The sequence below is a fragment of the Echiichthys vipera genome (assembly GCF_963691815.1).
Source record: "Echiichthys vipera genome assembly, chromosome: 7".
Classification (NCBI taxonomy): domain Eukaryota; kingdom Metazoa; phylum Chordata; class Actinopteri; order Perciformes; family Trachinidae; genus Echiichthys; species Echiichthys vipera.
The window spans coordinates 29,787,154-29,803,936 of NC_139832.1; the positions used below are offsets into that span (position 1 = coordinate 29,787,154).

Genomic DNA, 16,783 nt, shown 5'->3' on the forward strand with positions numbered 1-16,783 from the left:
GACTGTCTTCTCCTGTAATTATACATTTGTCACAATCAGAACTGATCATATTGAATTCCAAGTTGACTCTGACTTTATGATGCCAACCTCCTGAGTGTCCAGGACTTTGACGGTGACTTTGCCACCATCTTTCTTGAGGATTGTTGCCTTCAAGTACAGCTCCTTGACATCGGCCACGTAGCAGGCACTCTTGGCATCAAATGGTGCAGTTTGTGCCTCAATTCTCTCCTTCTCTGGCTTACGAAGGTAAATGGCAGCTTTGCCATAAATGGCCATCTCCGCGTCCGTACTCATGGTGGTGGCTTATGTCTGCGTGAAAATGTCAAACAATAGCAATCTTAGAATTATGTTATCTGTTCATGTTATTGAATAATTCCTATGTGCCTGTTTTTTCACTAAACAGTTAATATATCCACACCAAAATAACGTTTTTGCATCATTACAAGTGTCCTTCAGCTTTGCTTTCAGACTGACAGACAGTTTGTCTGTACTGTATTTGTATTATGATGCTCTTTTCTGTACACACGACATCTATTGCGTGTCTGTCTGGTTAGGGAGAGAGATCGCTGCTCAGTTGCTCTTCTTGAGGTTTCTTCCATATTTCCCTGCTAAAAGAGTCTAAATGGGGACTGAGGATAGGGAGTGTCATATACTGTTTAAATTATCAAGGCCTTTGATTTGTGATTTTAGGTTTTATAAATAAACTGACTTGATTTGACTGATTACTGTTACAATTACCACTAGTAGTTTTGTCCAAATTGGATGCACAACAGGTCACTGATTAAACACAGAAATACTCATACATTTGTTTCAAAAGTAACCAATGGTAAAAGTTGTACATACCTTCCTCTTTCCCCTCTGTGAAAAGAATGTTATACTCCACAAACCTATTGAAAACAGTATGTCTTAGTACAAGAAACGACCAACAATTAATTGTAAACTTAATCTATACATATTTCATTGTAAAGTTACTTGAAAATAGATTTCTTTTTTTTGCCAAAGCAATGCACAGATTGCATTACATATTGATACATTTACTCTTACATGACACTATATTTTGAAGAGTCGCTTTAAAAATAAGGAATACATCTAAATGGTACAATGCATAATATGAGGCCACCTCACCACAAGCAGGAACGTCACTTGTCTTCCACCACACTCTCTGAGGCTGTGCTTGGACCCCTTATATTCGGTCTGGTGTGCTTACAAAGCAAAGGTTCAAGCAGACCAACGTGCCAAATATGGTAAGGATGACAGCTGAGTCTTGAAGCATTTTTTTTTCTGGCACTAAATTGGGAAAATTTCTACCTTAAGTAAGCAGTTTTAAAATTCTTCCTTTGAAACACATGCAAACATACAAATATATATATATATATATATAGCAGTAGAGAGAATAATGGTTTTGTATAAAAAAAAGAACAAAAAATGTTTACATCCAAGAGGAAGCTGCGGTGGTATCAATCACATCTTAAAGTATGGACACATTTAAGATGTTTTATGAATGATTATTGTTAATTTACAGAATATTCTTTAATTTTATGTTATGTTGTGAGATTTGTGCATTTTAATTTGGAATTTAAAAATTGATAGCTGACAGTAAGACAGGCCTATGATAGTTGACATTATGGTCTCAATTTTATTGTAATTTCCCTAATTTCTTGTCTCCAAATAAACCTGCTTGTGCTGAGGTGAGTAGAGATGGGAGGATGAGAGGATGGTTCAGTTTTTCATACAGTATAGGGGCACAGTGTTTAGGTTATATTACGCTTAATTTTTCAAGCTAATGGCATCCTTTACTGAAAATGAGTAAAAATCAAAAATGACTCTGCAATGCTCATACATAGCCCAAACACACAAGTTAAGTATATATATATGTATATATATAATCATTTAAATCACCAAGTAAGTTGAATTTCATTATCTTTTTATGTATTATTGTATAACTACGATACTTTACATGATTTCACAAGATTTTCACTGTCTCCTGAAACTTGGTGATGTCTTGAAGAGATTCAATTAGCATTAGTTTAATTTAATGTTGAGAGTGAGCCAGTTGTCAGCTAAATTGGGGTGCAATGAGGAACACATGCTATTGCTCTGTGAGCCACATTTGTTAGGGGCCCTCTGTCATACTCCATCATGTAATTTGAGTCATTTTAAATTGCTGTGTGAAGGTGAAAGAAGTGGGCATGTCATCAAAGAGTAGGAGGAGGCAATGCTTGCCCTGGATTGGTTGACTGTATATTGATTAAGCAAAAGGAATGTTTTGACCAAAGCGGAATACTGCTTTAAACATTACGAGACATACTGCAAGTGCTCCATGGTCACACAACTGTCCAACCAGCTGAATGTAAGACAAGACAGAAACTAAATATTGAAATAAGTCACATCAAATGTTGGGTACACTGAACTTAAAACACCTCTCTCTACTAAGCTCTCGTTATATAGGAAGTTCACTAAATGTGTTGTGTGAGAAAATCACATACACATTCCCACTACGCTTCTTAGTCCTGTTCCTCATCAAATGCTGTTTTTTCTGTTTGATGTTCAGGGGATGGTTTGTCCACCCAGAGGGTCCCAGGGAGCATGCATCTTATTGATAGCTCACAGCAAAGCTCTAGGGTTTACCTCACCTGGTCAGTTGCTAATCAGGCTATTTGGAAAATGCTACTATTTTTTGTCCTATTCATCTATGCTTTCCAAATATGTTTTTTCCTTTACTGAATTCTGAATTCCTTGACTAAAATAATTATTGCATTAAGAAGTTCACTTTTAAAAACTTAACTGGCACAATTAGTTAATTAAGCGATCCATCATAATAATTAATTAATTCAATTTCGGGTTGCTTCTAGTGGTGTCCAGGGAGGGTAAAAACAAAACAGACGGACATTATCTGTTCATCTTGTACAACAGTCTGACTGTGTTGAGAGCAAGCCCATGAATCATTCATTATTGTCATAAATATGTGTTGATTTTTATTTTACATGTTTTCTTGTAAGCTCACCTAACCTTTGGTTTGCTGTATTTTGCCGGCTAAATGTAATTAGATAGGTGCTGGAGTACTGAGAAGGAAGCGAGAGGCTGGGAGGTCAGAGGTCGGGTGGTGTGGAAGGGGTGGGACGTTTGAGGCACGAGGCAGTTGTTGAAGCTTCTGTAAAAAGCCAGTCTGCTGAGTTGCATAGAGCATAGTAACATTTTGACCACTCATGGTTTAGACTATTTGTGCCTTAAAAAAATTAAAGAAGAGGGACTGCAGCCTATAGGGAATGAGCAAATAGATGGTTGATGGCATTTTGTTTGTTTCATGTCCCTGACATCACTAATCATCTTTGAGCAATTAATTCAGTTGTGGTGGGCCATTCTTGTTGCAGAGCAAATAAAATCATAGCCACAGGTATGGGATTACTGATATGGGTGGAAAGTCAAACTGGATAGAATCACAATTTGAGCTATGGCTCAAAAGTCCACTGGGTTTCTCCAGCAAAACAGTACACGGTACATGGCAGGCCAGCCCATGCTTGAACATGTGGCTGATAGCATATATGCCTGTTCTATAGCAAGCATTGGTCGTAAACAGTCAGCACCTATAACTGTGATGAGTTAGTGTCATACTTAACTTTAAAATTTAGTTAGATTCAGGATGTAACTCGGAAACATCACTCAGTCCCTCAGTGGCCTCAAAGGAATCATAGCAATATGTGAACCCTTTTTACATATTTCACATATTTGCTTTCTGTAAAAAGATCCACAGTGTGGAATCAGAATCAGAGTTAATGGCTGACTAAGTGTGAACACTTACATACATACATACATACATACAAGAATTTAACTCCGGCTTTTTGTTGTTCTCAATGTACATACACAGAAATAGTGTCATGACCTGGCTCAGACGGTCACAACAAAGAGGGAAACAACACCATGTTTAAAGTTTAAACAAGACTTTATTAAATCAGATTCAAGCAAATTATACCAAATTAACTGTATACTGAATGGGATGTGGAAATCAGTGAATTCAGTGGTGTACGTATAGGGTTGTGTTTGTGTGTCGGTGTGTGTGTGCTGGTGTTGTCAAGTGTAAACAGAGCAAAAGAATAGACTTTTGGCAACATAGCATAGCCTAACCTAACCTAACCAAAGAAAACCGAGGTGTGCCTGTGGAGACAGCCAGAGCAGAGGAAGTGAATTCGAGGAAACTACAGCTCAAGTAACTTCGTTGTTAGTGACCTGCAAATGAGAGGCACACTCCAAGATGACACTATATGGGCATCACAATAGACATACAGTTAAAGACAAGCAAAACGGAACTGAACAAAGGTAAATGTCAAAATTTGACTACTATGCACAGATGTAAATATAAGTATATATAATAATCACAGCACAATGAAATTGTAAACACCAAGACAATAGTGCAATGCTCTACATTTTATTTATCTGCACAACACACAGATGGGTCAAAGAGATAAAGAGCTTGCAAACACACAAATGCCTGAGCAGAAATAGCACTCCAGGCTTCCTAAAGGATAGGGTTCTCATCAATAATAGTTAGAGTTACTCATCACATCGAGATGCTTTCAGTGACTGGAACATGAATGCATCAATCATACAATAATAATGGCACTTCGGCGCACGGCCCATGAAGATCAAGATACAGAAAAGGAATGCATAGTAAAGGTAGCGAAATGTTACTCCCCATCATTCTTGAAATAATGAACGAGTTCATTAGACAGGTAGGCTCTCTATCTCTCCATGGCATATTCTGTCCAACCCCTTGATGATTTTGTTGCCGAAATGATTTGAATTTTAGCTGCTGCAAAAACGAAAGCGAAACTGTATGCCCAGCGCATGGTTTCGTTTTAGAATAAAAGATAACCGGGTCTGGCTGCAGAAAGATGCAGTCTACGACAACAGTTGTTGGTGAGTGCTTATTTTATTTATCAGTATGAGCTCACTTTTTAGCAGCACGATTTAGTGCAGTCTACAACCTTACAACCTGTCTGTTGGGCTGCAGGTGAAAGACTCGTTACCTTAAATGACCTCCGGAGGTTATTTCAGGACATCCTAGAGGATATCAGGGGGGAACGCGCACTTACAGTATGTCACTATGGGTTTTAACTGGGGAACTTACTTTACATGGAAGACATTAAAAGCTAATGGCTGTCCAAAACAAAATTACAGTAAGTAGGTAGCCTATAGCTCGTGCGCCCCAGCTACCCACACTAAACAAGCCTACTGCGCAAACACGCGTCTAATGACTGGCATAAATACAGCCTGTTATTGATCGACATAAGGCCGTTTCTTATTAATATAACACAGACTTTACCTACATAATCAATTAATGTAGAAACAAATATTTAATCAACATAATCATTCAACAATATAGCACTTCATATTCAGCAAAAATATAGGCTATTAATGCGGTTGCATCAAGAAATGAGCAACTGTGAATTAGTAAAAGAGGACACGTCTGCATCCTACTGGTCTGTGATATTGATGATGATCATGTAAGGGTATCAAAAGTATCATTACCATAATACTCTCCAATACCACATATCTCAAAACGATAGATCCACACTTAATACCATCTAAAGAACTGAATCTATGAAAAAAAACTAGGTACAGTCAGATTTTCAACCCAAGGCTGCACAGATAAAACAACAGAGAATAAATTAGCCATATGTTGGTTTGTGGTCACTGACTTTGAGTTGTTAAAAAAGAAAAAAAATATCTTATTTTGTGTGCCAAGGACTTTCACTTTCTCTTTGGTCTTTCTAAAAATGTGTCAAGTATCGTTTTTTTAATACTATCATCATATTATCGTAGGGTACAATTCTGATATTTTGACAACTTTATGATAATGATGATGATGATTTTGGTGGTAGTGGTCATCCGGTCATAGCCCTCTGAGGTGTGTGTGTGTGAAGTGTGAAGTGTTTTTTTGTTTTTAGTTTCTGACAAACTGCAACATTAACAAATGTAGGTGGCTCCCTGTTTGTATAAATATGTGTTATTAAGTTTTGTTGCATTTTTCCATCACGTAAAGCTGTCTTGGAGGTATGATATTTTGTATGAATTGATATATGCTTGGCTGTGCTAATGTTTGCTTGTCTGTTAACAGCTGATGGAGTCTGACCATGGATGAGGAGGTTGACCCTGACAATGAAAATGTGAACTCTGTCCTGGTTCAGGAATCCTCAGAACTGCTCCGCATTCTTAGCAGTCAGTCACCCGCAGTCATAATGAAGTTGTGCCAAATGATGCCCAGTCATTCTAGGTGGAACACCACCAGTTCAGCGGCAGTAACGGAGTGCATCGAAGCCATGTTTGAGTACTTCAAGGTGGCTAACGCCCAAGATTGCTGCAACTTCCTTCAGAGCATGTGTATGTTGTGTGAGAACATCCCCATGCGCTTGGAGTCGCGGCTTATGTCAGTGGCCGGATATGCAAGCAGTGAGTATAAAATGATGCTATGAATGTTGACAAGTGATGCAAGTCCTTATATATACGCAGTGTTTAAAGTTTGCTATGTGACAGCATCCTCACTCACCTGCAGTTCCAAACTCACTTCTGTGGTCAAGTTGCAGTCATTAAAGTTCATGTTTAGTTTCATACACATAAAGCATGTATGTCATACACATACCTCAAGGTTTAGAATAAAATATAGCTCAGTGTGCTAGGGACTTACCTTTTTAAAGGTTTGCATCAAAGGACAGACTATACAAGACATGACTGAGTAAACAAAAATGACACAGGGAATGAACAGTAGAAACAGTAGGTGTGAAATGGAAAGCACCATCTATTGCAGCACTGATTATTCTGTGACCAGAAGTGCAACCCAACAATGTCCTAATAATTTCACAATATCTCACAATAAACAAAATAAGAGCCCCAATCAGAATACAATGTATGTGCAAACAATTTGAACAGAACAAACTGCCCTACTTTGTTTACTTTTGTTGATGGAATGTTTATAGATAAATAGATAGATAGATGGGGGGGGCACATGAATGACGTTAAAAGATAAGTGATACTTACTTATACTATTGAAAAGAAAGTTTCTTCATGCTTGCCTGGCTATCAGTATGATTTTCTTTAGATATTGGATGTTAGATAAACACTGTTGGCCCGCGAGCATTATGTTAAAGCGACGTCCATGGTCAAGAACTGCTTGTTATATGCCTTGTACATTGACAAATATATTTATCTTGTGTAGATAAATATATTTATTTAGTGCCTCTTTTACTGGGCATCTGATATGCTTGCAGTCTAGACACGAGGTGAGAGACATAGCTTTTAAGAGAAGATGATTATGTTTGGTTCTATGTGAATGTATGTGTGAAAAGACTATGGTAAATTTTGTTTTGCGTCTGGCTGCACTGGCTTGCATGTACATCTTCAGTCTGCAGGTGTTTTCCATAGACTTTTTTTTATATACTTGCATGCATATCTTGACATACATTCAATGATTTAAAAAGGCAACATTTTACAGTCATTTTGCAGCCAGTGATCCAATGGTAAGTTTTTAGTTGAAAGGTGTTTCTTTACTAAGTACTGTTGTTTCATGTTCTTTATTTTGTTGTTTATTAAGCAGATGTAGCTTATTGAGCTTTTCCCTTATCAAAGAGGAAATGGGAAAGTAAAAGGCAGCAGAGATCATTCGAGGAAATCTTGGGACTTTTGTTTCACTTTGGGAATACTAGGCATTTCCCTGTTTTTCTTGGGTTTTTTTAATCACTAAATCATTTAGAAAGTAAAAGTGCAAGTATTCCCCTGCATTTTATGTTTTGTGTTTTTCTGCTCTGTAGATATTTGTGAAAATTCCAGCCCCAGAGTAACGTATGCCAAGTCTACATCGCCGCCTTCAGAGCAGCAGCTCATCAAACGCCCACGGATTGGTAGAACATACACACAATGCTTCAACCTTTTAACATTGCAGCTACAAACGAACCTGGCAAATGGCCATTCACTGGTTTAAGTCCATGGATTTATAAAGAGATCCCTGTTAATACAGGAGCTGAAATAAAAAGCTACAGTTTCTGCAACACACATGACGTATGCAATCATTTATTACATCACATCAACAATATCCACATTCAGTACATTATGAAGCAACAAATGTTGATAACAGTCATTTTGTGACACATGCAGAGCAGCAATACGCAATGAGAGATAAATAACATACAACAATCATGATGCAGAAGTTTATTAAATGTTAATAGAGTTAGTTAGTTAGATTTAGAGTTGTAAGACAACTTTAGTAGAGCATACCAAATTGTTAAAGTAATGCATATTTCATACATACCCATACTTAAGTTATGGAAAGATAAGTTAAGAATGTTGCATAAACAAGTCAATGTTGAATTTTGGTTTTACGTTGGACACGAACAGAGGTCTCCTGGGTGAAAATCCTGAGTTGATACAGTACATAATTGAAAATACATTTTGTTGTATGTAATGGAATGTACATTTTTACAGACAGGGCTGTTTTCAGAGCAAAAGAAAAGCACGTTAATGTGTTTGACTTTTCATGTAAAGCAAATTGGGTGGGCTGACAGGGCCAGAGAAAGAGGCATTTCATACCCTGTAACATACAGTCCTTGATGCCTGGACATAAATCACTTCCTCTTCTTTGACTGAGTTATTGCTAAGTGTGGCCTGCGGCCATAAACATTAAACACGTAGTAAAATCCTAAAGTGAAAGGAATGAGATGTTTCCATTCCACAGTAATGTATTAATTGTCAGAGTTAGGGAATCCTAGCTATGTTTCTTTTACTGAGTATCATACTACCGGCCTTAACCAGTTCTCATGTTCAGAAGTGCTGAACCAAAACCAGCTTACTTTTACGACCAAGAGCCAACTCCCAATGCATGACCTCTAAATGCCAAACCAATCCAAATGATCCTGCTTCTTCTCATTAACTTTCTTAATGTTGTATCTTAAATGGTGTGTTCTAAAATAACTTTGTGCGTGTTACATATGAACAGGAATGGGTCTGTAGAAACCCTGTGGGGTGCAGCGTGTCAAGAATAGGGCTGCTGTTTATTTGTGCATTATAACTTTACACCTCCTCAAGAAGAATAACTTTTTCCCTACATAGAAACTGCCTAGAAATAATGTATTCGACCCACAGATCACTGGGAGCAGTACATTTCTGCAGGGATGCGTTTACTGCAGAGGAGGTGGGAGCGACTCAGTGAGCGCCTGATGAGGGAGGTCCAGCTGGACAATGTGTGGGTCAGCCTAAGATCGGCAAACAGAGGCAGGGACAGACCTGATCAAACCCCTGGATCAGCAGACAAAGGAGGCAGAACACCAGGTCAGCATGACTTCCTCTTCCTGTTATTGTACATCAAGAATCTGCTGAATTCATTTGAAAATCTAATCTTCATATAATTCAATATGGTATATACAGGTTAAAAACTGTCATTAAGAGGGACGAAAAAGGAGTGTGTCTTCTATGGTGATGCTTGGTTTTACAGACAGAACACTATCCTACTCACTATAAGTCTGCTCTACATTAACTAATTTTTTTTTCACCAAACTCAGAGCCTTATGGGGATTATAGGTTTATGGATCCCAGAGTGGCATTGGAGACCTTCCTCCAGGAATGTGCAGGGAAGGTGACAGTGCTCGTTGGCCAGGCTGGATCAGGAAAAACTGTGCTGATGTCTTGTTTAGGACAGCAGTGGGCATATGGACTAGTAAGTCTATATTTTTGTCATCCTTCAATTGTTTTTTGAATACATGGTTACAACATTATTGGGGATGTTCTGTGTCAGTCTGCTGGCTTGGTTTCATCAAATTATTACCATTATTATGAAGAAGAAGAAGAAGAAGAAAAGAAAGAATCAGTTCACAAATAATAGAGGGGTGTTCTACAAATGGCACCAAACCTTCTCAAATGCAGACTCTAAACTTTGGGAAATACAACAAAAGTAAATACATTTTAAACTCCTCTAATACATTTGGATCTGCAGAATTGTATTTGTGATCTTAAGTCAGGTGACACTGTAGGCAAAATGTCACCTGGTAAATATTTCTGACACACAGCGATGGTAACAACTGAAGCAGGAACCAGAACAAACAGATACTTAATTCAATTAAATTCAATTTTATTTATAGTGCCAAATCATAACAAAAGTATTCTCAGGACACTTTACAAACTAGGTAAAGACCACACTCTACAGAGAACACTTAGCAGCTACCAGTTCTACATCAGGGGGAACTCCACCAATTTTTCACATGGGTGTCGATTTTAGGTCTTGGAGAGTATGTGCAAAAAGGGCTGTATAATCCTTCTGTGGCTCCAGAGGGAGCTGCCCAAGTCTGATAAATTGCTTTGAATGATGCCATGGGCATCTAAAGGCTGTTTAAATCCTGTGCAAACATTTCTGTCACAGTAAGAACAATTTTAAAGCTTCTCTGTGGAGTTAAGTTTTGATCAAACTTGTAACAATAATATAATAACTTGACCAATAATGTAATAAAATGTCCTGAGTGATATATTTTTTAATATTTTAATTTTTCCAAAATTGATAATTTTGGCAGATAATGTAATAATATAAAAAAAAGTCTGCTTTTTTTTCTCTGAAATGTAAAGAGTGCAAGTATACAAAATGTATAGCCTTCTGAAAACATTATCATTGTCACAGTTGAAGCTGGCAGGTGGACCCAAATCCAGACAGCACAGGCAAGACAAAGGACATAAAGAACACAAGGACTGCAAACCGAAACCCAGGCTGAGCACAAAGATCAAAAAAGGCTTCAACACAGGAAAAGTCGAGGATGAACTGACAAAGAACAAAATGCAAAATTAGTCTTTATAGACAGGAAAACACAAAGACGGAAATTGACACGTGACAAGAGATTTGTTTTCACAATAATACAGGAAGCAAACTAAACCAAAATCAAGACCATGACAAACATTTGACATTGATTTCATCTTTGGAAATGTAAACTCTTAGCCTGGCATTGCATGACCAGTTCGCAAATGCATATTAGACTGGAACCTGTCAAATAATTTACGATTTCCAAAAGATGTTATTATTATGCAGAGCATAATGCTTCTGGACACAGTTGGATAGGCCTACAGCAAATCAGAGCAACAAAGTTGAGGCGGAGCTTGGTCCGTTTTGAAGCAGGAAAACAATTGTCGCTGGGTCACAAACTTTCTCAGATTACAGCTTAACGGTACACAAAAATGTTTCTTTTATTTAAAAATATAATATAATTTAAGGTGAGAAATAAGCAATACAGTAACAGAATATTGATTCATTTTTGACAGTTTGAGACAACAGAGTTTTGTGAGTCTGGCTAGTTACACCGGATGGAGAACACCAGTTACATAAGTAACTGATGCTCTTCTTTTTGGCATTGTCTAAAACCCACCCCACATGAGATAAACGGTTTTGATTGGTCCGTCACATGTCAAGCAGCTGAAAATCTGTTTGAATGGGAGAGGGGCCAGACATACCTGCAAGAGCAAATGGCTTGGCAGGTTCATCTGGTTTCCAGGATAGTAAACTCTAGGATTCATGTAGAATTGGCAAGTGATACGCTGTCATCAAGCAGATACAGTATGTATTAAACTTAAATCCCTACCAATGGGAAATGAACCCGACCATACCCATGCTAATTAATTGTTGTGCAAGGATGGTCCATTAGACCGGAAAGGATCTTACAGACGACATCAGAAGATGACAAAAGCTGCAGAAGATTGCCAACATTACACATGCATGAGTGATGAAGGCAAAACTGTCCATTCAGTGTTCTTTTTCATCTGAGTCAACAATGTTTTCTTATCAGTCAGACAGTATCAGTCAGGAAATTTTATTACATTATTGGACAAGGTATTAACATTTTTTTACATCGTTGATCAGGTTAATTGCAAATTTTATTTCATTTTCAGGCTTGATATTTATTGACTTGGACCAGGCTCAGGGCAAAAAATTGATCTTTCAAAAGTATTTAGAATTGCACTCTTTCCAATATTATCACTCTTTGGTACCCGCAATGCAACTCACCCCACAACAGCTCAATCAGAGATTCAGGTCTGTTTTACTTAATGTTTGATAATGTAGCCTTGAGCAGCTAGCCTCAAGCAGAGATGCTCTTCAGCCACTGAAGTGCTCCACTGGTGCCACAAAAGACTTTATCCAACTTTTTTTCATGTATACAGTAGTACTCCACAAGATCTGTAAACAAACTTTGATGTGGAAAATTGTTGAAGTTCCCCTTTAACTATTCCCTCTCTGCTGGGTTCATTCTCTTATTTTTTCTCTATTTTATTGTTTCTTTTCTATCCCCTTTACTCTCATATCATCAAGGGCCCTATTCCTTCATCCTACCTGTTTGTCCTGCTAGAGTTTCGTCAGCTCAACCTATTGTCCCGCCCTCTCTCCCTGTCTGAACTGCTATTCCGACACTACCTCCCTGTGAATGGGGGCGACGATGAAAAGGTATGCATGTGGCAATACTAGAACAGTGCCTTCATAAATTGGGACTTTTCTGATGTAGCAAGTTACACCACTACTGAAATCATGTCCAAACTGTTGATTAGCAGGTGATAAGGGGCTGTACATAAAGTTGGTCCTTATAATTAAATCAATACATTTCTAAAAATGTCCACCTGGATTTAAATGAAATCAAACATTGTTTAAAAGGAAAAATTGTATAGTTTCATAAGCACAGGAGAAACTAAGAGATCAGAGCAGGAGAAAGGTTTTTCAGACTGAATAACCAGAGTTCTGTATAGTGCTTCAGACAAGGGCATAGGTTTAATTTCAGGAGTGGGGGGACACATTAAAGTCGGTGAGTCATCAACCCCAAAAGGCTATTTAAAAAAAAAAAAAAGATACATTAATATCAATCTAGCAAATAATTCACAATGTTGAGTTTAGGATACCATTTTCAATTAGACTTTTTTTTTAACAAAATTACATTGAATAAAAATGATGTGTGAAAAGATCCCTTTATTGAAATCTACAAAAGGGCCGCCACTAAGGACTATTATTCTATTCAACATTATTTTATTGTCTTTGATTGATAAATCTTAAAAATACATTTTCCTCATTTAGGCTATGTTCATTTTATTTTGACTAACTGTAGTCAAAATTGTAGGTTCAAACTGGCAACATGATAAAACGAAATAGGCTCAAATAACTAGAAGAGGGCAAAACCAAACCTAACCGATTCTACCAATTCAAAGTTTCTTTTAATATGTTCATTACTTATCAGTAACTTTTCAAAATCGACTCTTCACATTGGCATAAATTAGACCCACAGTAATAATTTACAAAGAAAAGACATCTCTTTTAGAGCTGCTGTCTGTTACTCCTTTTATTAAATTCTTCCAAAACAATCTGTCAGCACTCGTGTGATTCACTACCGAGCCTTTTAACTGTACCGACAACATTATATTCACTTCACTGGCCTTTCCTCTGCTCTTCTCTCTGTGTGTAGTGCGACAACCACACTGAGCACCGTGGCTTCTGTACAACCGCTGTTAGCTGTTAGCTGCTACCTGATAGCGGGCAGCAGTGGCAGACATTGAGTAAAACAAAGGAGCAGAGCATATTAGTGATCATATGAATTTGCGATTTTTAACTGTCTTGTGATGCATCCTTACATCCCTAATAAATTATGATACAACTGGTTATTTTGCAGGGATATATATTCAAAAGGGTGATCATTATGGTGAACTAATACCTTTCTGTTATGATTCTTTGTTGTATACTCTGTCTGAGCAGAGAACCATTGTGGATTACCTCATTTCCAATCCTGAGCAAAGCTGTTGGGTGCTAGATGGCTATGACGAGTTTCACAGCAAACTCACCAGACAAGAGGTGCGGGGAGAGCTGTTGGACCCAGAAAAGCCTGTACCTGTTGCAGACCTCATTTCAGGGGTGTTAAATCATCAGCTTCTTCCAGGATGTACTGTGATTGTCACCTGTCGTGTACGCGAGGTCATTGACTTCGAAGGCATGTCAGATAAAGTGGGGCAGCTGCTTGGCTGGGACTGCCATGAGATCAAGGAGTATGTACACAACTTCTTTGGAGAAAAAGGTGAAAACATGCATGCTTTCATATTTTAAATTGGCATATTTTTTATTCTGCACAGAGATACATCTACATTGATCTATCTCTATGCTTAATTTATGGAGATAGATCAATGTAGATTTAATATACACTGGAATTTCTTTGAGTGCTGGGGGGGGGGGCGATCCCAGCTTACATTTGGAGAGAGGGGAAGTGCACTATTGGCAAGTTAACAGCCAATCACGGGGCTGAGATCCGATCACAAGTGGACAGCTCTAAGTGCAGGTGTGAATCTGCAAGACACATTAAGGGTAAATTGAGATCTGATCACTCAAACCATATTTGTAGGTGGTCTTGGTCACATGTGGCCACATTTTTCAGGCATTTGTACGCAAATGTGCCCTGGGCCTCCTCAGCTGACGTCCTCTGCTTAAGCAGAAGTTTGTCATACATATGACATTCTATAAAAGCCCATAGAGGTATGTTATGAGTGCATCAAACATCTTGGGCATTTTTGTTTCCCAGTAACACTTCAAGGAATAGACCCAGTCTGTATTGTTTTGAATTCTTCAGTTTAGATTTCTAAATTTTTTGTGTATTTTTAAAGTATTGTAGTTATTATCAGCGACACATTACTGTTGGTGATTTGTAAGTCTTTTGGTTCCGGCACTCTGCATAGATCTGGCACCTGCACAACCACCTGGCTTCTCTCATCCCCAACTCTCTGAGTCCAGGTGTCGAGGTCACCGGGGACCACAGATTCATAGGGGCTTATTAGGTTCATAAAATGTACCCAAACTCACAAATATGTAGGATATTACTGATGCTGCCTCCCCCTGTTAAAACCACAACACATTTGGAAATGTAATTTTGTCAATAACCAAGGCACTTCAGCAAAAACCTTCCTGTGAAAAAAAAGCATTGAGCAAAATTAGAGAACAGTAACCATTGTGTCAGAAGAGAATATATCAATTATTATTATTTTCATTTTCTTTGGGCAATAGGATTTAAAAATGAATAGGAAGTATAGAGGCCTTTTCTTTGAAAGACTTCAGCACATCTGCGCCCACAGTTCAATTCAGTTCAATTAAATTGTATTTATAGTGCCAAATTATAACAAAAGTTATCTCAGGACTCTTTATAGTAGGTAAAGACCACACTCTATGACTTATTTATGATTTACATAGACCCAACAATTCCCCCATTGAGTACGGAGGCAACGAAAACCTTCCCTATAACAGGCAGGAACGTCGGACAGACCCAGCTCTGTGGAGGACGGACATCTGTCTGCACCGGTTGGGGAGGAAAAAAAGAGAGATAAGAGACAGACAGATGGACAGAGAGACAAAGACAGAGAGACAGACACTTCCAGAGATGCAAGCAACCACAAAATTAACAGTAACTATAATAATATCTATAGTAATGTGAATATGACTTATATATTATGGCAGTTAATATAGTAGAATAGTTGAAAAAAGCACAACTAAGGTTATAGAATATGAAAATTATAGTAAATATGGTGGCAAACATGATCAATGATGAGTAGCGGTAATAACAGCTGTGATACAGCGAGACATACCACTGATGGTGTTTTATGGCTACAAATGTTATTTTTTATAAGACTAATGATAGTTTATATGACTAATAGTGATAATAGCAGCAGGAAGTTTCACACAGGACCACGGCAGCAGGCACCATCACAATCAGCAGAGACCTGTGAGACGACAAAGCACAAACAACTCTAGGGAAGAAGTTAAATTAGTAACATGCATTTATGAGACATGGATGATACAGGTAGAGAAGAAAGAGGAAAGTTTTAAGTTTACTCTTAAATATGGGGACAGTGTCTGCCTCCCGAATAACACTTGGGAGTTGGTTCCAGAGGAGGGGAGCTTGGTAGCTGAAGGCTCTGCCTCCCATTCTACTTTTGGAGACTCTAGGAACGACGAGTAACCCTGCATTCTCAGAGCGCAGTGATCTAGTCAGGTAATACAGTACTATGAGCTCTTTAAGATACGACGGAGCCTGACCAATAAGAGCTTTGTAGGTAAGGAGAAGGATTTTAAATTCTATGCATTGTCTTGCATTAAAATTGCAGCTGATTGGGACACAATTGCAGTGAATGTGTTGCATGTTGCCGAAGGAGGTTCACCCAACTCCTGCAGCAGAAAACATCCCCCAAACCCTGACATTACATTGCCAAAGTTCAGACTGCAAGAAGATTGGACCAAGATCAAACCAGAGCCGTGTGAGAAACTAGTGATGTCATTCAAAGCTGTGGCCTCTACACTTCCTATTCATTTTTTAATCCTATACCCGAAAGACAATGTTGAAATCTTCTCTTATGACACAATGATTACTGTTCTCTAATTTTGATCACTGTTTTTTTTCCACAGGTTTTTGTTGAGGTGCCTTGGTTGTTTAAAAAAAACATGCTAGTACAGCCGTGGTATAGCCACAGCAAATATTCTATGAAATTCTTAACAGTAAAAAAGTATCAAGTATGTATAATTAGTTCTCTAATTTTCATCTCCAGTGTATTATCTACATATTTTATGTAAGCCTGGACAATTTGGATGTAAACTGCAACTTGACTGGTTTTTGGTAATTCTGCAACACAGTAATTTTAGTTAAATGTGTTATGTTGCTTTCTAAAATTTAGAATAAACTGCTAAAATAATCTGTTAAAGCTATTTTGGTTTTAAATTATTCTAGTTGACCTCTGCTCAGCACACAATAAGCTGTGT

General features: G+C 38.0%; 1 protein-coding gene across 1 annotated transcript in view; it reads left to right on the forward strand.

The window, feature by feature from the left end:
• Window positions 1-4,869: 4,869 nt before the first annotated feature.
• Window positions 4,870-16,783, forward strand: part of nlrc5 (NLR family, CARD domain containing 5) — a 51,800-nt gene continuing 39,886 nt past the window's right edge. Inside the window, exons 1-7 of the mRNA XM_083916957.1 lie at window positions 4,870-4,914; window positions 6,116-6,447; window positions 7,803-7,892; window positions 9,130-9,315; window positions 9,546-9,700; window positions 12,326-12,457; window positions 13,748-14,063. Coding sequence (XP_083773083.1) covers window positions 6,132-6,447; window positions 7,803-7,892; window positions 9,130-9,315; window positions 9,546-9,700; window positions 12,326-12,457; window positions 13,748-14,063 — 1,195 coding nt within the window. The 5' untranslated portion in view covers window positions 4,870-4,914; window positions 6,116-6,131. The remainder of the gene's footprint in view (window positions 4,915-6,115; window positions 6,448-7,802; window positions 7,893-9,129; window positions 9,316-9,545; window positions 9,701-12,325; window positions 12,458-13,747; window positions 14,064-16,783) is intronic.